This window comes from Leucopleurus acutus (assembly GCF_964270905.1).
Source record: "Leucopleurus acutus genome assembly, chromosome: 8".
Taxonomy (NCBI): Eukaryota; Metazoa; Chordata; class Mammalia; order Artiodactyla; family Delphinidae; genus Leucopleurus; species Leucopleurus acutus.
Window position 1 is genome coordinate 67435679 of NC_139151.1, and position 24591 is coordinate 67460269.

The 24591-nt window shown below is 37.2% G+C and overlaps 1 protein-coding gene across 2 annotated transcripts in view; it reads right to left on the reverse strand.

Annotated features, from left to right (window-relative positions):
* Positions 1–402: 402 nt before the first annotated feature.
* Positions 403–24591, reverse strand: part of BTBD10 (BTB domain containing 10) — a 71866-nt gene continuing 47677 nt past the window's right edge. For both annotated transcript variants that reach the window (XM_082845261.1, XM_082845262.1), the window contains exons 2-8: positions 24309–24505; positions 21990–22275; positions 19107–19209; positions 17501–17621; positions 7406–7603; positions 4734–4844; positions 403–1416 (exon numbers count right to left, since the gene is read on the reverse strand). In XM_082845261.1, the coding sequence (XP_082701387.1) occupies positions 1106–1416; positions 4734–4844; positions 7406–7603; positions 17501–17621; positions 19107–19209; positions 21990–22275; positions 24309–24462 (1284 nt within the window). In that variant the 5' untranslated portion in view covers positions 24463–24505 and the 3' untranslated portion in view covers positions 403–1105. The remainder of the gene's footprint in view (positions 1417–4733; positions 4845–7405; positions 7604–17500; positions 17622–19106; positions 19210–21989; positions 22276–24308; positions 24506–24591) is intronic.

Below are 24591 nucleotides of genomic sequence, written 5' to 3' on the forward strand. Positions count from 1 at the left end.
TAATGGAGAAAACACTGAACCGGCGTCAGAATTTGGCTCTGAAACTTACTTAAGGTTACTGTAGGACCTAGTAAAGGTATTTCATCCTTCATATCGGTTGGGCTAGAAAATGAAAATATTCCCTTTTCAGCTCTAACAATGTTTTGGATTTATATTTTATAATTAGTGGGGAATATAAGTGCCTCATCACACATATACCAAACTGGAGTTCCTTGAGCTACCTGGTTTCTAGTTATACTGACACCAACAAGACAGGATATCTGCTAATTATGAGATGGAAAATCTGGTCAAGGTGGTTATAAAGATCAGAAACATTAAAACAATGGAATTTTATTTTGATGAAAAACGAGTTTACAATCATTTAGTAAATGAAGAGCAAACACTTCATCTTCCTATCCCATAACTCAAAAAAAATCATTAGTAAATAAATATCTGTGAACAGATTAAGGGTAAGGCAGACTGGATAATAAACCACCTGATGTTCACACTCCCTGCATGTGACTCACTTGAAAAGGATGAAAACGGCACTGGAGATAACTGATATGGGCATTGAATCTCATCCTAATCATTCAAATAAGCCCAATGATACTCATTTTTTGCTCATCATGGGCAGCAAACTATACACATTTCACTGAAAGAATACTCTGATAGAAGCACTTATTTAAATTATATTGTGCATCACAACTATAAAAATGGCTTGAACAGTTCCACTTAACCACCATATATAAAGTGCAACTATATAATATTCTACATTTTATCTGGGGTGTGATGAATATCAACCTAGACTGAAAGTACCCCAGCTGCCAATTTCCGCCACTTCTGAAAAGATCTAGATGTGTGAAAAAGGACTGTCCCCCATACAAAGAACCAATTCCACAAACCTACCGGTAAACAAATACATTTATATAACTGGAACCTCAAGATGCTAGAGTTGTACTCACTTAAAAAACCATTCAGCTACCTTTGGTCTTTAAAAAAGTCTACACTGCAATATCCTAAACATCTGTGCATCTCACAGTGCAGAGAGTGGCCTTGCAGTGCAGGATGAGGAGAGTGCAGCGTCACTGCGAAGAGTAGCATGCTATGGTTTCAAGCAACATCACCATCACAGCATCGGATTCTGTGCGTCAGGATCGAGGTCATTGTTGCTAGAAGGGGGATGGATAGGGAGAATATCCAGCTCATCCACTTGAGGAGTTGGGTGCATGACCACCAGCTGGTCCTGGGGAATGTCTGCGGCAGCTGCTGCAAGGTTGGTGATAGATTTACTCTTTACACATTGAAAGTCTACATGCCGACTCTTTCCTTCTTCCTTCTCCCAAGACATTCGAATAAAGGGCCTTTGGACATAGTTGTATATCACTTCTGGGCGGCCCCCAGGCCTTTTCTTTACTTTTTCTTTGTAGGTTGGATAACCTGAAGGAGAGGGAGGTTTTAAAAACTGAGGATACGCACACACACATGTATGCACACCCACATGGGTCCCCACATTCTTCACCCAATTTAACCTAAAGAGGGTTACTGTAGTTCTTGAACAAACAAAACAAAGAAGGGAATTCAATATTCTATCCCCTTGGTCATTAGTTCAACAGCAAGAAACTGAAATCCTACTGATGTAATTCACAAAACCTCCCACCATCCACCAACTACCAGAATAACATTCGGAAAGCATGGAGGGGCTGGGTCCCTAATACAATGGTATGTAATCTAGTGCATCATGGGCTCTAGTTGTATATCCTTAATATCCCTGAACCCTTCCTTTCGCAGGATTATCTGGCCTCAAGGCCTGCAACTTACTGCAGTATTAGCCTTCTACTTTTTTTTTTTTTTTTTGTGGTACATGGGCTTCTCACTGTTGTGGCCAATCCCGTTGCGGAGCACAGGCTCCGGACGCGCAGGCTCGGCGGCCATGGCTCACGGGCCCAGCCGCTCCGCGGCATGTGGGATCTTCCCGGACCGGGGCACGAACCCGTGTCCCCTGCATCGGCAGGCGGACTCTCAACCACTGCGCCACCAGGGAAGTCCCCGTAGCCTTCTACTTTCTTTAAACGTAAATCTCATCTTCGTATTTTTCTGGGGTTTTCTTTACTTTTTACTGTTAAGTAACAAGGAGCCGTAGAACTCTCCAGCTTCGCTAATTCCAGGTACTTCTGCACCTAGGTCAGCAAAGCCAATATTTTAACCCCTATATCATTTAAATGTTACTACTCTCAACAACCAGGCAGTTCATTTAGATTGGCAATGGACAAACTGCCAATGGCCAAAGCAGCTGTGGACAAAAAAAAAAACGTTGCTTGCCATGTCAGTAAACAAGGATGTTGCGGCCATGAAGCCATCAGCCACTGCAGCCACCCCCACCCAAGGATGCTCCTGAGGGGAATTCAGGATGGAGAAAAACAGGATACTGGCCCTAGACAGTTAAGATGCGTATCAAAGGAATAATTGCAACAAGCCTAGACTCCTGCATCTCCCCAAACATAGAGAGGCGCTAAAATCATTAACTTGAGATGTCTCTTTTTTGTGATGAGCAGTAATCTTCTGATTTTTTTTTTTTTCCAGCAAAAACTCCTATATATCCTGGCTCCTCCCTTACCTCTTTGGAACAGTTTCTCAGAGCTGTCTGAGAGGCTGTATCACAGGCTATAGTCCTCAGTAAGGCCACCAAATAAAACATAATTCTGAACATGCAGGTTGTGCATTTTTTTCAGTCAACACAGCTTTCCCTAATTAATTATATCTTCCTCATCTTAGATGATAACCACTGAAGAGTAACAACTGGTAACAACCATCCTGGTTTCGGAAAAATTTCAGTCATTTACTAGTAAGGCAATTTCTCTGAAGACATACTTTCCTTAGATGCTATCAAAAGTTCCTTCTCTCCTTCCCACTAGCATGAATTGCTAGTTTAGACCAAGTACTGGCGAACATTTTCTGTAAAGGGCCAGACGGTAAATATTTCAGGCTTGTAGGCCATATGGTCTCTATCACACCCACTCAACTATGCCGTTGTAAAGTGAAATCAGCCACAGACAATACATAAATTAATGAGCATGTCTATGTTCCAATAAAACTTGATTTATAAAAAACAGGTAATGGGCTGGATTTGGCCCATAGGCCATAGTTAGACCATAGTTAGAATCAGAAAAAAATACAAAGGCATCACATAGTAGGGACTCAATTAAGGATTCTTGCATAGGAGGATGTTATGTAGGCATCGTAGGTAGCTAGTATATTTAGCCACGTGTGGCGTGTGTATGTGGTTGAGGTGAGGGGGAACAGGGGCAAGGACTAAATACCTTCTAAGGACCTTCTGTAGAATGTCTTCTTCATTTCATACTTCCACTCAATTACCAGCTGAAGGGCAGCAGTAGAGATCAGAAAGGTTTCTACCCTCTATTATTCCCTTGTCCTTGATTGCTTTTGGACTATTAAAAGTCTTTAAAATTCCCATCTCAGTGTATTCCACTCTGCCCTCCACACAGAATCACCACTCTAACACAAGTGTAATCATATTACATCCTTGCTTGAAAACTACCAATGACGCCCTCATGCTTAAAGAGGAAGGTCCATCCTCCTCAGCACAGTATATAAGGCTTTATTTTTTACAATCTAGTTCCAACCCACTTGTCATCAGGCTTCAGATCAAATAACTGCTCCCCTGCCGACTCATCTAAAGTAGCTCCCTCCAGTTACCTTCTCTTTAGTTCTGAAAGGAAACAGCTAAATCCCATCGTTTGCAAAATCACAGAAGAGGGGACATACTGGTGAAGCTAATGTGTCCTCTTTTTTAAGCCCAAAGTTTCCTCCCCTTCCCACAAAGACCCTGTTTCTGGTCATTCTTCCATATGTCTCAGTAGCCCATTACAGCGATCTCCAGAAGCTTATCTGGTCATTGATCTGAACACCACAATCTACGTTATCACCATCACAAACACAGAAATTACTATGTGCTAGGCCCTATTTTAACTCATTCTGTCCTCACAATAACCCTATAAAGTACTTATTAATGCTCCCATTTTAGATGAGGAAACGAAGGCAAAGAGAAGTAAAGTGCCTTGGCCAAGGTCATACAGCTATTAAATCATAGGCTCTGAACACAAGCAGTCTTTACCCTTTACTACGGTATGCCAAAGAAGATATTTTGTTTTTAGTAAGGACACTTTAAAATAAAAGAAGCATCTGACAAAAATTCATTTAAATCATAAAGTAAAAAGCAATCTAAAAAGTATGCATTTAAGTAAGATGAAGTATATTTGCAATTCAATTTAATTTGAAAATAAGCTATTATACTTTAAGACACTAGTAAGCTACTAGCACTGTTTTTACATGAATTTTCAGAAAGTACTAGATTTTAATTTTGTTGAGCTTTGATCACGATCACTACTAGGCAGAGTCCTGTCAGTCTTATGGGAATATACACACATGCGTGCCAAACGCACTCCATGGGCTTAGTCAAAAATGCATTAAGTCGGGCGACGGCAGAAAAGACAAATTCATATCTCAATATTGCTAGGGATCTTATGGAATGAATAATAATTTCTAATGGCCTTCTATTTATCATCTCAGATAAAGGAAGCTGATTTTTGTTATTTATATGTCTACTGCATGAGCATTCAGTAATCATTTGTCTGAATTTTTCTCAAAATATTCAAACTATATTCTCAATGGGATCCAGTTGTTTAACCTTGCTTTTTTCAAAAGAAAATTAATAGAAAATAGTGAAAATGTCTTACCTTCTATTCCCAATCTAATCTTCTTAAGACCCCTCTCCTTCAAAACTGATTTGGCCACATCTCTGTTTTCAATGTACTTGAAAAATCTATATAATTTTGTGCTATAAATAACTGGAAACAAAGAGACAAAAATATTTTCTTATTAAAATCAAAGTACTTGGAGATGACTCAAGTTTATCTTGATCATCAAAGGGGCCTGACAACCCTAAAAGCCCAAATAATGGATGCAGTGATGCCAAAGGATGACTAGCCAACATGACAGGACAATTCAGTACAGTTAATACATAAGCAAATGTCTACATAAGTTGAAACAAGAAAAGCTTTAATAACCAATCAGATAACCCAATCCATAGGAAGAATCTCCTTCTGAAAGATATATCATATACAAACTTATTGGAATGGGATCTGCCCCAATTTCTTCAAATAAAGAGAACCAAAAAAAAGGTATCAATATCACATGATTATCAAGCAGGCAAAGTAAAGGACTTTGCTCTGATGCCTACAAGGCCTCATCTGGAGGGGAAAAAACTGCCTTGTCAGAAAGTACAAAATGGATACATCTTGCATTTCATGGATTGAGCAACTATTAATAACTCCCCCAAAACAAAGGCCCACCCCACAAACTGTTTTCCATTCAGGCGAACAGTCCCATTTAATATTGATGTTAAAAATGGCAGATTCGAGCATGTTCTGCCTAGGTTAGTCTGTTTAGAGCAAACTGGCTTTGCAAAGGACAGACATTCCACTGACAACATGTTGAGTCTTCCAAATGTGCTGGGCACTTCAGGGAGTTAGACTGATGGACCTTCCTCGCCTTCTCTCTTTCAGGTGGAGTTATCTCCCTTAAAAGGTGAACTGCAAAGGTTTTTTCAAAAAAAGAAAAACACACTCACAAACCAAACATGCTGGTTTAAGAGCCAATAAAAGGAAAAAACGTATACAGAAGCTACTCATGGAGTAAATTTGTGATTATTACTACATCCTTAAGACTACTGATATTATTTTAAGATAAAGATTTTTTGACATCTCAGAATGGGTGGTGGTATAATGTCACATTTAGGAAAATCAGGCTGAAGAGACTATCTCATCTCTGTCTACTCAAATATATCTTCTTTACGTTGGAACATCTTGGCACAAAATGAAACATATTTATAGACAAATTGAGTAAAAATGTTTCCAGTCCTTTAAGCTTCAATGTTTACGGTAAGAAACAAAAAACAAACCAAAAAACATTGAAATGAAAAGCTCAATAACTAAAAAGGAAAAGCCCAGGTCTATTATTATTCCTGTATCACCATAATATCATTTCTGTGCTCTACAGCTGGCTCTACTCTCTCGGAGTCAAACTTTTTGAAAAGTAAAAGTTTGTTCATTCCTTTTTCTACACAGAAAATGATTTAGTGTATTTCTTCTGATTTTTGGTAACCTTTTATTTTTCCTGTGCTTTGTTCAACTTTTTATTCCACATATTATTATAGAAAACCATTGTCAGCAAAGAGCCTAGGAATGAGGAAATAGTAACATTTTATTATTCTAACTGTCCACAGAAGAGTCAGAATAGTTGTTCAAGTGTATCATGCAAAGGAAATGTCTCAATGTAAATTCTGAAAAGCGCTACAATAACGTAATCTAATGAAAATCTTTAGAATTAAAATAAAAAAGAATACCACTTAGTCTGCTTTATTTTTATTTATTTATTTTTTTTTGCTTTATTTTTAGAAAAGGGTAAGTAAAATGGAAAAATCAGAGCTTAAAGGGCTCCATACTTTCTATAATCGTGTACTTTTTACTTAAACCCTAATCCTTACCGAGTCAACACAGACTGGAGGACAGAACAAGATGTTGGGCTATTTTACCTAGCTCTCCTCGAATCATTCTTTTAACTCTTTTTCTCAATCTATGAAGCTGTTCAAAAATACTAGATTGGGTTCACCATGAAAACAAAACCAAACCAATATGAGATAAATTTTCTAACAGAAAAAAAAAAAAAATCAAAAGGTTCTAATCAGAAAAAGTTTGGAAGCGCAATAAGAAAAAAGTTAGTCACTGCTGCTCAAGATGTGCCGTTTTGGTCAGAAATACCTAAAGTTCCGCAAAGCTTTTCGGAAGGGTCACTGTTATCCTCCAGGAACACTTATGACATTAAAAAAGGAATGTCTTAGAACTTAAAGTCATCTTTGCAATCACTGAGTTGAAGCTTCTCATTTTATATACACATAGAAATTCATCTAAAAAAAAAACACTTATTTTTTTATTATCTACTATTCCAGGATCTACTTCTCTTGGATGCTTCTAAATGCAAAGAAAAAAATCATTAAGATCCAGATACTCAACAAAAAGCAAACCATTTCTGTGCATGACATGGGCGGGTACACTTTTTCTGTAAAGGGCCAGATAGTAAACACTTTGGGCTTTGCTAGCCATGCGGTCTTCATTCCAACTACTCCACTCTGCCATTGTAGTGCATAAGCAGCCACAGACAATACATATAACTTTGTTTATAAAAACAGGCAAAAGGCTGGATTTGGCCCACAGGCTGTAGTTTGCCAACTCCTGGTATAAGTAAGAGTTCAACATACTTTCTTTATAAAAACTGTCCTTTGATCAATATTGTAAAAGATAAAGAGAAAATCTGTGATGATTTGAGAGAGAAAATATGCCACAGGACTTACTCTGTGAATATTCTTCTCCCATCTGTGGTGGATACTCTTCATCCCAATCAACCACATCATCGTCTGTAAGCACCACTATGTGGCATTCACGTTCCCCACTCTGGGCACTAGCTACCATGAGAGGCAGAATCATTTCTTCCAGGTAAAATTCGAACTGTCTACGAGCACCATCATTTGATAACTCATGCATTAGGGCACCTGAAATAAAAGCCACAAAAATATCTTCATTTTGGGGGTGACTGATAAGTAAAAGAAGAGCAGAAACAACAAACAAACAAAACAGCAGAGTAGTTCAGCATCTACTTCGGGATCCTGTAGACAATATAGTGGTTATTCTTTAGTCAACAAAACTTTGCCCAGGAAGAGTTCTTATGGAACTGTAGAATCTTACAGCAAGAAGGGCCAATTAAAGCCATCCAACACAAGCCCCTTCATTTTACACATCATGAAGCAATCTGCCTAAGGTTACAAAACTAATTTGCACAATCAGAATTAAGTCTACCCTCCAGGGTATTTTTTACTACATCATTTTGTCTTCCATCAATGTATGCAGTTATATCTTAAAGTATATCCTAAGGATATTTTTTCAGATTATCCATACGAAATAAAATAGCCCCCATATTCCATCTCCCACATTTTCTTTCTCAGAAAATTATTTACAAACAACACTGATATTACTGTGTAGGAAGAGGAGTGAGATGAAAAGGGTCAACTGGCTTTGGGATAAGGATGGTAAAAGGTCAAGCAAAATATAGCACGGTACAGGAATTACATTGCTTATGTGACCCTAGAATTGAGAGGAATGAAAGATGCACTTCACTTGATCCTTCTTAAGTACAGCCATAACGAACAACTTTAAGTTTCCAAATACACAGTCACAAACTCACCTGCACTGACCTAATCATTTTTATTTTATTCCTATTTCAATGGTAATGTCCTATCTTTTATCTAAGGCTCTACCATCGCAGGAACTACTGGGAGGGTAAGAGAAGACACTAAAACTCAAATCTGTAGTCTCCCAAATTAGAGCTTTTTTTCCCCTACAACATGTTGTCTAATTATATAATAACTATTAATATAATACATGATTAAATAATTATAATATTATGATTTAGCCATGTCTCTCTCTAGGCTGGCTACTTCCATTGTGATTTTTAAAATTCCCTTTATAGTCAAACTCCTATATATATATATAAACACATTCTCTTTCCCCTAACTTCTGAACCAATTCCAATCTGACTTCCACACTCACTACTCAAAAGAGCCCTTGACATACAGTCTCCAAATGACCTCTAGATTGTTCAAGACAATGAATATCTTTTTAAAAAACTTTTACTGAAGTATAGTTGATTTACAATGTTGTTAATTTCTGCAAAGTGATTCAGTTATACATATATTCTTTTTCATATTCTTTTCCATTATAGTTTATCACAGGATATTGAATATAGTTCCCTGTGTTATACAGTAGGACATTTTTGTTTATCCATTCTATATATAATAGTTTGTATCTGCTAGTCCCAAACTCCCAATCCTTCCCTCCCCCATGCCCCTCTCCCTTGGCAACCACAAGTCTGTTCTCTATGTCTGTGAGTCTGTTTCTGTTTTGTAGATATGTTCATTTGTGTCATATTTTAGATTCCACAAATAAGTGATATCATACAGTATTAGTCTTTCTCTTTCTGACTTACTTCACTTACTATGATAATCTCTAGGTCCATCCATATCACTGCAAATGGCATTATTTCATTCTTTTTTATGGCTGAGTAACATTCCAGTGTGTGTATGTGTGTGTGTGTATGTGTGTGCGTGCACACATACATACACACACACGCACACCACATCTTCTTTGTCCGTTCATCTGTTGATAGACAACATTTAGGTAGTTTCCATGTCTTGGCTATTGTAAATAGTGCTGCTATGAAATAGGGGTGCATGTAACTTTTCAAATTAGTTTTGTCTGGGCATATGCCCAGGAGTGGGATTGCTGGATCATATGGCAACTCTGTTTTTTTTTTGAGGAACCTCCATACTGTTTTCCATAGTGAGTGCACCAATTTACATTCTCACAAACAGTGTAAGAGGGTTCCCTTTTCTCCACACCCTCTCCAGGATTTGTTATCTGTAGACTTTTTAATGATGGCCATTCTGACAGGTGTGAGGTGGTACCTCTAGTTTTGATCTGCATTTCTCTAATAATTAGCAATGACAAGCATCGGTTCATGTGCCCACTGGCCATCTGTATGTCTTCTTTGAAGAAATGTCTATCTAGGTCTTCTGCCTGACAATCAACAACTTTTAATCATGATCTTATCTGACCTCTTGATGGAATGCCTTACAGGGACCACTCCCTCCTTAAAATACTCTCATCCCTAAGGTCTGATACTACCGTCCCTGGTTTTCTTTCTCCTCTCTGGCTGTTCTTCTTCAGTCACCTTTGTCAACTTTTTCTCCTCCAGCCTGTCATTAAGTATTGTTATTTCTCAGGGAAGTTCTAAGTTTTTTTTTCTCTCACCTTATGCTGACAATTCTCAAATTTATTCTACTAATTCTGCCTTCTATATTCTAGATACATTATATTCAACTGCCTCCTGGAAATCTCCACTCGGATGCCCCCTCACCGGCACCTCAAACTCTATATACTCCAAATTGAACTTAATCATTTCTGTCTCTATCTCTCTGCAGTGTTTTCGAAATCAGTAAATGGCACCACCATCCACTCAAGTTCTCAGAATCATCACAGAAGAGTGCTAATCATATAACAGGCTCTTAAATATTTGTAGAATAAATGAATGAATATTTGATTCCTTTTTCATCTCTTAATTCAATCATTCCCCAAGACCTAACAAGTCCACCTCTTAAATACATCTTGAATTGTGTCATTTCCTCTCTGGAAGATGCTATTTTCCAAAGACAGCTGCAAAATCTCTTATGCCACATGCTTTTCTGCAATGTGACTTTGATATCTCCTCCCAGCGAGAGAAGTCCAATTCCTCTCTCCTTCAATTTAGGCTGGTTGTACTGACTTGCTTGTAACCAGGGGAGCACAGCAGAGGTGAGGGGAAAATGACTTGTGGTTCTGCCTTGGTCTTGGGAATGCTTGCTCTACAGATGCTTCCTCTCTGAACCCAGTCTCCAGGCCTGGAGAAGCCCAAGCCGCATGAAGAGGTCACGTGGAGCTACTCTGTCTGACAGTCTTCACTGAACCCAGCCTTTGAGTTGTCCCACTTCAGGTGCAGACATGTGAGTGAAGAAGCCTTCAGCCTTTTCAGTCACTTCATCCTTTCAATTCTTCACAAGATGAGGCCGCAGACATAAGCTATCTCTGTTGTACCCTGTCTGAATTCTTGGCCCACAAAATAAGAATAATCACACTTTATGCTACCAAGTTTGGAATGGTCTGTGACAGAACAACAGTTAGAACCAAATCACAGTCCAGCCCCACTGCACCCCTGCCCCCCGCAGTCCAAGTCATCAGTAACTCTAACCCAAACTACTGTAGAACCCATCAGTTGCCTCTGCCCCTGTGTAATTCATCTCCCCAACCGCAGACAAACAAATCTAAATAGGTGTCTCTAGTTTAAACCTTTTATGGCTTGTACTATCCTTAGAATAAAAGTCCCAAATCCTCAACTTGGTCCTTAAGCCTGTTATGTGTAAAAGGAGGTTCTAGATCAGTGTGCACAGTCCTTTAAATACTATCCATATAGTGATGACTCCCACATATAAACAGCCCACACTTCTCTCTTTAGACATGTATACCCAATGCCCTACTCAGCATTTCTACTTGAAGGTCTAATAGGTATTTCAAATTTAACATGTCCAAAATCAAGCTTTTAAATTTCTGCTCCCCATGAAGTCTCTCCCCATCTCAATTAATGGCAACTCCACACTTCCAGGTAAAGTCCTTTTCTCTCTTTCCCACTTCATATTCAATCAGCAAGCAAATGCTTACAACTCTACCATCCAATATATCCAGAATCTGATCACTTCTCACTGTTTCCACCCTGATTTAAGCCACCATCATCTCTTATTTGAATTATGATAATAGCTTCCTAATTACCTCTTTGTGTGTATCTTAATTCCCCTTCCAGTCCATTTCCAACCCAATAGCCAACAGTGATTCTTTTAAAACATACGTCAGATCAGGAATACAGCACTGCATGAGTCTACATTGAATTCTGTGCGAACAGCGAGTCCATGAAATGGTAAAACATGGCAGCCTTACAGATCATATCACTTCTCTGTTCAAAACCCTCCAATGGCTTATCTCACTCAGAGTAAAAGCCAAAAGATAAAGGCCCTACACGACCTCGCTCCTCTGGACCTCATCTCCTACTACTGACACCCTCACTCACTCCACTCCAACTATACTAGCCTCTGCTGCTCTCAAACATGCCAGGCAAACTGCTTCAACATTTGCTCTCACTGTTAACCTCTGTTTGGAATTTACTTCAATTTTCCTCTGCAATGAAAGCCTCTCATATTACTCTTTGTCCCTTCCTTACTTTTTTCTCCCTCCTCAGCACATACCACTATCTAACATACCATGTTATGTGTTCATATGTTACTTGTTTACCTTGTCTATTGTCTGTCTCCCCCAAAAGAGTGTAAGTTCCATTAGAACAGGAAGTTTTGCCTGGTTTGTTCCTGCTGCATCCCCAGAACTTAGCACAGGGCTTGGTAGAGAATGTACAGTTAATAAACATTTATTTAGTTAATAAATTTTGTTTTCTCCCTACTTCTCTGGCCTTATATCTCACCACTCATGCTCTACCTCCTCCACTGTAGCCATGTTTCCCTTCTTTCAGTGCCTTAAGCATGTCATATTCCTTCCAACTTGAGAGCCTCTGCAAATACCATTTCTGCTGCCTGGAGAGCTTCTCACTCTCTTTTCCATTCCCTTAGGTCTCAGCTTTTTTTTTTTTTTTTTTGCGGTCTCTCACTGTTGTGGCCTCTCCCGTTGCGGAGCACAGGCTCTGGACGCGCAGGCTCAGCGGCCATGGCTCACAGGCCCAGCCGCTCTGCGGCATGTGGGATCTTCCCAGACTGGGACACGAACCCGTGTCCCCTGCATTGGCAGGCCGACTCTCAACCACTGCGCCACCAGGGAAGCCCTAGGTCTCAGCTTTAATGTCACTGACTCAGATAATCATCCTCCATAGCCCCTTTACCATACACCTGTCACAGCATCTCATTTCGTCACTGAATTTTCACAGCTTTTCATTACTTGTTGAATGCCTGTCTTCCCCACTAGACTGTAAACTCCATAAATGCAGGGACAATGTCTGTCTTGTTCATCACTATATGTACTATATGCATGGAACTCATTAAAAGCCTGATTAAGAAGAAAAAAAATTATACAAGTTAAATAGTAAACTAGAAATACGTAACTGGTAGGTAGGAATTAGAGATAAATAGCTGGAGGGACTTCCCTGGTGGCACAGTGGTTAAGAATCTGCCTACCGGGCTTCCCTGGTGGCGCAGTGGTTGAGAGTCCGCCTGCCGATGCAGGGGACACGGGTTCGTGCCCCGGTCCGGGAAGATCCTGCGTGCCGCGGAGCGGCTGGGCCCATGAGATGGACGCTGAGCCTGCGCGTCCAGAACCTGTGCTCTGCAACGGGAGAGGCCGCAGCAGTGAGAGGCCCGCGTACCGCAAAAATAATAATAATAATAATAATCTGCCTACTAATGCAGGGGACACAGGTTCGAGCCCTGGTCTGGGAAGATCCCACACACTGCAGAGCAACTAAGCCCGTGCGCCACAGCTACTGAGCCTGCGCTCTAGAGCCCACGAGCCACAACTACTGAAGCCCAGGCGCCTAGAGCCCGTGCTCCGCAACAAGAGAAGCCAGCCGCAACGAGAAGCCCACGCACCGCAACGAAGAGTAGCCCCTGCTTGCCACAACTAGAGAAAGCCCGTGCGCAGCAACAAAGACCCAATGCAGCCAAAAATAAATAATACATTAAAAAAAAAAACAGCTGGAAATCTATGGTGTATATGTAATATCTAAAGCCACAGTGATGAATGGCATCACTTAGATTAATTGTATAGATTCTGTGAGAGAGAAGGTAGTTGAAGACAGAACAGTTGGGAAGGACCACGTTCAACGTATGAAGGATCAGGGAGCAAGTGAGAGGAAAAAAAGCAGAAGACCTAAAAAATGGATGTCGAAGAGGCAGTCTTGAAGAAAGAGTGACTTAACAGTGAAACCTAAAGGAAATGCCTTTAAAGACAAGGGTACCAGAATTACCACTAAATTTAATGTTGTTCAAAATATTATAGTCAATTCAGTAAGACAAAAAGATATAAAAAGTTTAACTTACAACAGGGTCAATTATCTACCAAGAATATAAAAGAAACAACTGAAAAACTATTAGAAATAAAACAGAGTTTGGTTAGGTGGCTAAACATAAATATGCAAAATTCAATAATTTTCTCATATGTTAGCAGTTAGCAAATCTGAACATATTCTACACACAACAGTAACAAAAATACAAAATACCAAAGAATAAACTTAATAAGACCATTGCAGAAGAAGACAAAAAAGAAAAGTGAATAAATGGAAAGACATAGCAGTTGGAGCAGGAGTCAGTATAATAAACATGTTAATTCTTGCAAAAAGTTAACTTCAAAGAATCAATGAAAAGCTCAAAAGTTTTCAAATGATATAGTTTTCTGAATGTCTACAACAGACACAGGTCAGATTTGAGTATGTTTGAGCCTGAGGATTACTCTATACAAAGAGGGAAAGACTAATGATACTAGAGAAGATGACAGTAAGTGGAACAGTGTCCTAAACAATGCATGAAGGGATAAAAAGAGTTTATTCTTTCAACAAATGTTTATTGAATCCTTACTATGTGCCTGGCACTACGGACACAAAGTTGAAAAGGTATAGTCCCTGTCCTCAAATTCAAACTGATTTAATGCTATAAACTGAAAAATAGAGCAAGACTGGGGTGGGGGAGAAAAAGAGAGAGGGGGGCAGGGGGGAGGGAGAGAGAGAGAGAGAGAAGGGGGGGGAGGAAAGAGAGAGGAGACAGAGAGAAAACATAGAAGTGTCTCTGTCGTTTCAGTGTCTCTGTATTTCTGTGACTCCAAACGTAGTCTCTGCCTCTTATCTCCCTTCTCAAACTGAATGTAACTTCAGTTTTTTGATATTTGTTTACAATCCCACTATCTCCCACGTGGATGGTGCCTTTCTTCCTGGGCCTTCTGAACTGGTCCTTTTGCAAACTTTAAATTTCATTTTCCATACCACTTTCACCCTGGACACTATATTTTCATTTCTCTTAGCCCCAGGCCTTCATTTGTGAGTCCAGCCCTGGTTCTCAAAACCTCTTCTGGATTACAGTGCTTATCTGGTAAGAGAATATAAACAGTGAAGAAATTATAGTCTAGTTGGGGAGCTACCAACCAAAGTTCCTTCACTATATGGTAAGCTCTATGACAGAAGATTAACAAGTCATTTCCTCACTGTACTAATCTTCTTGCCACTAAACATAGCACTCCTTCTGCCTAAACACGCTTCCTCTTCCCTCTCCTCCAGAAAGCTTCCTCAAGCCCGCACACCGAAGTTAGGTACAGCTCCTACATGCTCATTTAGTATTCTTCCTCTAACACAATATAATTTACTTATCTGTTTTTCCCACTATACTGCAAGCATGATAAGGACAGGGGTCTTGTCTTTTCTTGTTGCTTTTTACATACCTAATATTTAGTATAAAGCGAGTATTCAATAAAAATGCAGAAAATGAGTGATAACTATGTAAACCATTAAACAAGCTGTTATTAAAGCATATTTTCTAATACAGTTATTCACAATATATTTTCATGTGGAAATATAAAATAGCAATGTACAATATGATCCTTTAATATTTTTTATTTTATTTTACCTTTATTTCCTAATTTTGCTACTTTTTTTTTTAAAAGCAAACCCTTATTTAACACTATGTGTCAAGCACTATCCATTTAATAATCTACACAACAACCTTGTGAAGTAAGTAATATTACTGTCTCCCATTTTAAAGATGAGGCAACTAAGAAACAAGGCTTTAAGTAACTTGCCCAAGAAATCCAGGATGCTCTATTCAATATACATTTAGTACTTTTGTAATTTTAAGTAAGAGACAATAAGACATTTTGGTGTAAAGTGCCATTACAATATTCAGTAAAGGCACATATTTGCAGGAAAAAATTCATTTTTGGACTCAAGTCTACACCTACAGTATCCTTTTATATTTTACAAGACCATTTCTATCTCTTCAAATTCTATATAGCTTTGTTGCAATAAAGTCTATGAAAATCTCTAAATTTCCAGTAATACATATTACAAGTAATCTAGAAACACAAGTATTATTTAAAGGCCAAAAGTTTAGAAAAACCATATTACACATATTTTCTTTCTATTACACATAAATATTCTTACCTTTAATTCCATAACAAATAAATGATACTTAACAGTGATGACAAGGTAAACTATGTCCAAAGGATTACAGAATTAAAATCCATTCATCTATAAGGAATCTTGTGTTTTTTTAATCTGTCACCAAAATTCAACATTTAATCATATAAAGTTAAATTAAAATGGTCCCATGAATAAAAAAAAACACAAAACTTGAACTCAAAGAATTATAAATTAGAATAATTAATGCTCATGATTTCAAAAAAACATTTTTTAAGATGTGAAAACTTTGTTCAAGTTTACAGCTGTACGCTTCAGCTGTCCAGCTACTTGACTTTAAACTTTTAAATATCATTTATATAGAAATGGACTCAAAGGTGGACCATCCAATCCTTTGTCCCTATGGAGACTTTAAATGTCTGGCAAAAAGAAAATGGTACTTAGGAACAGACCTAATAAGGCCACTCATTTTCAAGAAGTTAAATCATAATTAAGCATGAAGGTTCGCTACATTTAAATATATAGTAGTTGCCTTACAAATTTAAATAAAATTTTCCATTCACAATTTCTAACACATCAATGTTGAGAAGGTATGACCCCACTCTGCTAAACTAGTGTTGAGTTTAGGTAATGAAGTAAAGATAACCATATATCTGGGACTAACATATATCTATAATCACAGGTAGCAAACTTTTAAAATGGCTTCCCACATTATATAGGATAAAATGTAAGAATATTAGTTTAAAGACCTTCCATAATCTGGCCCCCCTATTTATTCCCATCCCCTTCCAGTCCCAATATAGTCTCTGCACCAACTAGGTTATTTCCAAAGTCTATCACTTACATCTGTAATCCCCAAATGAGTAACCTTCCTACTCCATTCTTGCTAAATCACTCCTATTCGCTCTTTACTACCTGTCTCCTCTGAACTCTTCCCCAATCCCACTAGCCCACAGTGACATCTGCTTCTTCTGAACTTTTCCAACCACTTAATATACAAGTCAACATTTGATAATTCTCATATACATTTTCACTTTTCTGTGTATAATCACCTTTTTTCTTAGGCATGATGTAACAGTAAAAGGGAGGGGGGCTAAGGAAGGGAGTGACAGGAAAATATCAATCACAGAGTTAAGATTTCCAAAGGTCTAGACCCTGCTCTGAGACTATGTTTGAAGTTCTTGGATAAAGTCATTTAACCCTTTGTATAAATGAGGGCTAGGTACTTGGTATTCAATCTAAAATCTTTAATGACAAATACTCTTTTTGAGAATTATTTATATCTTTCAAAGTGGCTTAGGATGTTATATTACATGGCAAGTACAAAAAAATTACAAATTTTTGGTTGATGTGATCTGAGGAGTGAAGGCAAATACCACACTTGGCCAAAGCCAGGGCTCCCAAGCTGGGAGATGAAGACTGGCAACAAATGATAGAGGAGACAGTTGAAGAGGAAATCTGGGAGAGTCTATAAACAAAAAACTTATTAAAGTTGAAAGAAAGTTTTGGAAAATTACACCAAGAGCTTACAAAGATTTCTGTGGACTTTCACAAATAATCTTCATGGTATTAGTGTTCTAGAATTCAATTAAACAAATACTTGAAGTCTAGGTAAACAGCATTATTTCAGGCATTTCATTCCAATATATTTTAACTCTACAAACACTCACACACAAAACATCATACTTACTGAGATCTCTACATTTAATAGTACTATATTCAAAAGAGATACAAAGATAGTCGCAAGCTTCTCTCAGTTCAGGAATAGATATGCCATCAGGACAACGGATTATTCCTGTTTTATAGTAATCCTAAAAAAAAAAAAGTAAAGAATGCATAAAACATCTAGTACACGAGGTAGGCAAAACTTATTATTAAGCTTGGGCTGGTAGAATTTTCAAAAATCGTGGTACTCTGAGGAATTGTGGAATTTTAACGTTAGGTGGGACCTCCGTTCACCTAACCACTTTTTCATTTTACCAACAAGAAAAATTTATGTCCAAATGGGTTCACTGACTCACCCAGTTATTATAAAATTATTTAACAGCAGAGGTAAGATTAGCACCCAGGTCTCCTCATTAATTACGCATCTCTTCTCTCTACTATATCATGCTAATGTATATGTATTCTCCCCCTTACAAATTATTTATCTACATAACTACCATGCATTTTTAAAAATTTTTTTAAGGAAGTTAAATGATATATTTTAAGTTACCTTAAATATTACCTAGAGAATTGAGCAAAATTTAAGGTTTTTAGTAAAGAACTTCAAAATCATATCCAAGTATTCAAATATATGCAAACAGAACACATAATTAGATATTCTTCTTCCAAATACTGTTCTTTGGTGTTGCCCACATTATTACGAACAATAATAGTAATTATTTCCAAAATCTACTTAAAATGCTGTTAGGGGCTGGCCGAGAACTACAGATAAGTTACTGCATAGCTGAGTCATGGAGTAAACTCATCAACTCCATTGGGGGTCAAATGGAAGTATGGGAAGCTGAAAAGGCACTTCCCCCAAAATTAAGATCTGCCTCAAGCTTCTTGAGGTTCAGAGCCACAGCAACATTATTTCTGAAGTTGCTACATGAATGGAAGCAAGACATCTTCTGGTACTTTTCAAAGTACTGATCATTATCAACTACTTTTCCTGTCTTGTACCTCAGGATCCTCCCTCTCCTCTTCCCACAAAACTATTTAAGGAAACCATATTTTCAGACTGTGGCATAAACTGTCACACACTGTAAATCAAACCTTTATCACTGATTTAAAATTACAATAGGGACTTGTAGTACTAATTCAAATATTTCTCAAAATAAAAAGTTAAATTTTTTTTTAAGTTTTAAAACAAAGATGGTAAGAAATACATTTTAGAGATGACTTTTAAATGTTCGTAAGTGTCCATTGTTAGTTATATGCAATAAAATATTAGAATTCCAGTAGCCACGTTTATTCTCTGGTAGTAAAAAATTATCAACTTACTGTATTTAATAGAATTAAGGAGGGTGGAGTAATGTGACTATAGAAATGTTACCACTAAACTCTTGAAAAAATTGCCTGTGCAGACTTAAGAGATGAATTATCCCCTATCTTATCTTTATGAAGGTTATAAAATTAATTTATTTATATCATATTATATTTACACAGCAAAAAAAGATAAATTGTATTTTTTTTAAAAATGCCCTGGATACTTCCATAGAGATATCCAAATAGAACTCTGCTTCCAATCCAAGTACCTAACAAGAAGGGGTCAATTGATTCAATCAATACACATAAGAAAGAGCACTCACCAGAATAGCTCGAAACACAGTAGAGCCAATCCCCTCTGCCACCTCATACTCTCCCTTCTCATTGGGACGTGTAAAGTTATGTTCTCTGCCAGATCCAAACATCCTATGGTAGCAAATAATTGAGAAATATATCACTAAGATATTCCTTCAAAAGGGAAAATTGTTTTCATGTACAAAAGTAAAAAGGAATTATAATTTAAGCATTAAATTATGTCATTAAATTAGTTCAAGAATGTTTATCAGAAGTTTATTCAGGCAAATGTAATAAATGAAGGAATATTAAAATATGTTTTTGTGTGAGGAAACAGTAGTAAAGATTCCCTATAAGAAAACAAAATAAATTAATAAAATTCAGAAGCTAAAAAACTTTCCAGTCCCTTCACCTCAGGGGATGAAAAAAAACCATCAATCTAGGAGAAATTCTTATACTAATTTTAACCAGAAAAAGAAAGAAAGGAAGGAAGGGAGGGATGGAGGGAGAGAGGGGGAGGAGGGGAGGAGGGGAGGAGGGGAGGAGGGGAGGAGGGGAGGAGGGGAGGAGGGGAGGAGGGGAGGAGAGGGGAGGGGGAGGGGAGGGGAGGGGGAGGGGAGGGGAGGGGAGGGGAGGAGGGGAGGGGAGGGGAGAGGGGAGGGGAGGGGAGGGGAGGGGAGGGGAGGGGAGGGGAGGGGAGGGGAGGGGAGGGGAGGGAGGGAAAACTATGCTATCCGTGCCTTTTCCTTAAAACTACTGTCTTCAAGGCAAAGTTATTCTATAAAGAAGCACATATAGTAATCTAAACTAGAAAAAAGTAAAATAAGGGTATGCAGATTAGGTTACTTTTCACAAATCTTAACTATAAATGTAACAAATTTTGCACAAGATTCTTATACTTGCATTCCAGAACTGAAAAACAAGCAATCAAATGCTGGGGTAGGGAGAAATGACCAAGTTAAGAAGAGAATGAAAATTCTAAATAAATAAGTAACAAGCTCTTAATTTTTACAAAAAGAAAATACAAATGAATTTATATTTTTTCAAGTCATGTTGTTGGCCCTTTAACAGTAACTATTTAGAAAAGAGGCAATTTGCAAAACAGGTCCTTCAAAATGTAAAGCTGAATGCATAACTCCCAAGAAAATTTTAAAATTGTGATTAAAGGAATTTGAACCTCTGAATTCAATGATGCCACCATTCCTAAAGTAAATATGGCTGATCTAAGTTTTCTATTCAACAATTTCCCAATTTAAATAGTTCCCTCTTTTGTTATAACACAGAAACCTATAAACAACAAAGCTTTTTTATTTCAAAGTTTCCAAAAGAATGCCAACTGTTTTTTACAGTTCCCATGAATATTAATTTTCATCCCCAAAGATATGCTTTCATCAACTGACATGAAAAGAAGCCTTCACTGATTTGGGAAAAAAAGAAGAAGAGAGTCTTTCAGGAATCAAATGTCATGCAATTTTCTCAAATACTTGAAATTTTTACAAAAGGGGAAAGCTATACTTTTCAGATCAATATGGATCACAAACACACAAAAAATCTTTTGCATTTGTTTTAAGAAAAATGTAGCCTATCAGTTGAAGAAAAATTTCAAATATCTACTTCTACCTTTTAACTGTGTTCCTTTACAGTTTAGCTAAAAATATAAAGTATTATCAGTGTTGAGTCATACTCTTAGGAGCTCCGATCAACAATCTTCCCTATGCTTCTAATAATACATAAAAGCCTATAGAGCTCAAGTATTTTTTTTTCGTACAGATGTAAAGTCTAGTGCCAATGTTAAAAGGAAATATTTGTCTACTCAAAATGTAAACAGTGTCACATGCTGGCATTTATTCGGTATTCAGAGATACTTACAAATCACACACACACACACACACACACACACACACACACGTACGTATGCCAAATAGTTACATATGCAACATAGCAAAAAACACAAGGTTTTTTTTTTCTTACCTCATGTAAACTTCCATTTCATTTATGTGTCTCCTTCGTTTTATATTAGAATGAATGGAAAAAAGGCACTAATTTTACAATTAAAAGGTGTTTGATCCTAGTTTTTTTTTTTTTTTTTGTGGTACGCAGGCCTCTCACTGTTGTGGCCTCTCCCGTTGCAGAGCACAGGCTCCAGATGCGCAGGCTCAGCGGCCATGGCTCACGGGCCCAGCCGCTCCGCAGCATGTGGGATCTTCCCGGACCAGGGCACAAACCCATGTCCCCTGCATCGGCAGGCGGACCCTCAACCACTGCGCCACCAGGAAGCCCTGATCCTAGTTTTGAACACTTTGAAAAATCAAGTCTATATTCTTAGACAGAAGTTCCCATAACGAGTCCATATTGTCTATATCAGTTCTAGATTGTGGTTCCCATAACTAAAAACTTTATATTAATCTATTACTCCAGACTAGTACAGATTAAGAGACAATTATCTCTCCTTCATTCTACTAACTACTTGTTAATATTATTTCTTTTTTAAGTATCTACATCAAATTGATAACTCATGCTAACTTTTCAGCTAATGAAATGCTGATACCTGCTGTATTTGGAGGTTGAATTTGGGAGCCCTAAGTGAAGGAAGCATTATCACTGTTAAATTCACCTTGTTAAATACAATCTATGCTTTCAACCTATAGAGATCTTTTAGTGTCCTGTCTTCATTTAACTAATATATTTGCTATTTCTACTGGTATAGCAAAGATTATTTGAAATAAAAACAAGTTCAAGATCTGGCTCTACCACTTTCTAGCCGGATTAACTTCAGCAAATTATTTAACCTCGAAAGCTCAGCAGGAACACTGTATTCCACCAGAGAATTACTGTAAAACTTTAAATGAAAAAAACCCAAAGCAATGTTAAAGTGCTTTATAATTAATAATACAAAGAACAGCAATACAAACCTGCCCAACATTGTATTTGGCTGTGCAGTAAAAATGGATGGGTCTACAACAAATCTAGTGTTATCCACTATTAGTGTCACTCGTTCTGACGTTCTTACATTCCGAGCTCCTTCTTTTGCATTTTCATACACAAACACCATTTCCCCAGATGTCTTACAGCTACCATCTGAACTTGACTGACTACTGTTTCTGCTGCTGTTCCCAGCACTGCTACTGGAACCACTTGGAGATGCTTTTTGAGGACGAGGACTGCTTGGACGAGAGGAGCTGTGATCTTTCTCACGTTCTGAAATATAGATGTTAAACAAAGTTATGCAAATTTTCTTTTTAAAAATTTGAGATTTATATATATCTTTTAAAAACTGTGATTTAGAAAAGCTGTTTTATATCACTGCATTTCTGCTTTTTTGATTTCAAATAAATTTTCACAGATCATATATGTTCATTTATTTTCTAGGAATGAAAGCTAAAACATCAAATTGTTTTCTAAAAAAATTAATTTTGTAGACTTTTTTAAAAAGATGTATAGCTGACTAATGTTGACCCAGACTAAGATCAAAAGTAAGGTAAATTTTATATTATTGCTCTACTTAAAAATATATAGAAACCCAAGGAGAGGAATATTCTCAGAAGTCACATAAATAAGCATTAAAAGTTAGTAAAAGATTAATAACAATTTCAACTCTCCTAAACACTGAAAGTATTAACACTATTCTGAAAACACAAAGTAGAAACTTTGGACTCTTACTATGTTAATAAGGAAATCCCCAAACCAGCTATTTGTCTCACAAAAGGAAGGTCCCAAAGGAAGAAAAAAATTTCACTGCAGACATTAAGTATATTTATGTTTTTAAATGACTCTTAATGTCTTAGCAAATTAAGTGGTTTTAATAGCTTATGATATACTGCTTTGTTCTCATTCTCATTTTTGAATAAAGCACTACTAAAATTTTATAGGATCATATTATTAGGTATAATTTTAATAGGAAACATTGTTGAAAGTCAGAAAATTTTCTTTAGCGGTTCCAATAGTCTACAAAGGGGACATTAAAACTAAGATTTTGTGATAAGTTTCCTTTAGAGGCTAGATTACTAAACTTTAAAGGTGACCTAAAAATATACCTCCATCTCATCAGTTTCATCAGCTTTTGCCAAATTCCTCCATGACTCAAGCTACTCAGAACACTCTGTACAGCTTTACTGGTTATATAATTAGGTTTGCTGTATCTCCAGAGATACCCTGACACCTCCCTTTTATTGCCTATTTCCACAAGGCTGGTAGCATCCCAAAAGTAAAATTTGCTAAAGTAATAAAATAATTTATCTCCTATTCTCCTTCCAGATACTAAACTTTGCATATAAGAAACTGTCAACTCTTATTTATACTTTTGTTGGTTTTTAGCTTATCAGTATTAGTCTGACTTTTAAGACCTACTTAGATACTGAAAACATCTCCACATAATCAGACCCTAATATAAATGATTTTGGTTTATACAAGGTTTTCAGAAACTACCTCAAATAGTAAGTCAAATTATTTAATTTGCCACTTCTGAGTGGAAAATAAAAATCAGCAAGCTCACATTGTTTATGTACCTCCACTTCAGACTACTGTTTTACAGTCACACAATGTATTTACCTGGGGTAATCGCATTCATTTACAGTAATAAGTAGGAAGGAAGAAAAAGACCTGAGCTAGTTGTCAAGAGAAAAAAAAAAACCACTTCACACCTTCCTTTTCCTCTTCTATTTTTTTTATTAAATCTAAAATATTGTCAAAAATCAAGATAAATTACCTTACGATGCTTACTCTTTCACTTCCTTTTTTAATATGATTAACAAGGATTCTTATCAATAATTCACTACAAACTATTTTAAAATAAACCACTGCTCAATATCTCACAAGATAAAAATCACGTAAAAAAAATTTTAAATCTACATATTACAGTTTTAAAGGCTGTTCAAATTATTTCTTTTATAAGACTGTCCCAGACTATTAAAAGAAATTCACTTTTAAGTTTCATTTAATAAGCTGTTTTTTCACAGCAAGAACCAAGCTAAGCTAAAACAGAAGCAATGAACAGAAGAAAGAAGTTAACTTTAATCTGAAGTATTAGGCACAAATCATTGTTATTGCTGCATTAAAAAGGTAAATGCATTGGGAATTCCCTGGTAGTGCAGTGATTAGGACTTGACACTTTCAATGCCAGGATCAATCGGGAAACTAAGATGCCGCAAGCCTCGAGGCGTGGCCAAAAAAAAAAAAAAAAGGTAAATGCATGCTTTTAAAAACCACTGGGAAGCTTAGTTGATTTTACATACCAACATGGTGCTGTCGTGTTGGAGAAGTAACATTTCTAATACAAGGAGTGAGCTGAGATTCTGTTCTTTCGTGAGATGAATCTCGAGATCGGTCACTTGACCTTCGTCTATCTCTTGATCTCTCATGTCCCCCACTAGCACCATGTAGACTCATTTTGGTGTGCTCAACAACTCCTTTAGCAACACGTGAGGGAGCACTGATAAATTAGAAAAGAAAATTAACCATAAAAGTAGAACATGAAATCACAAATGCTTTCCCAAAAAACCCCAATTAACATAAAGC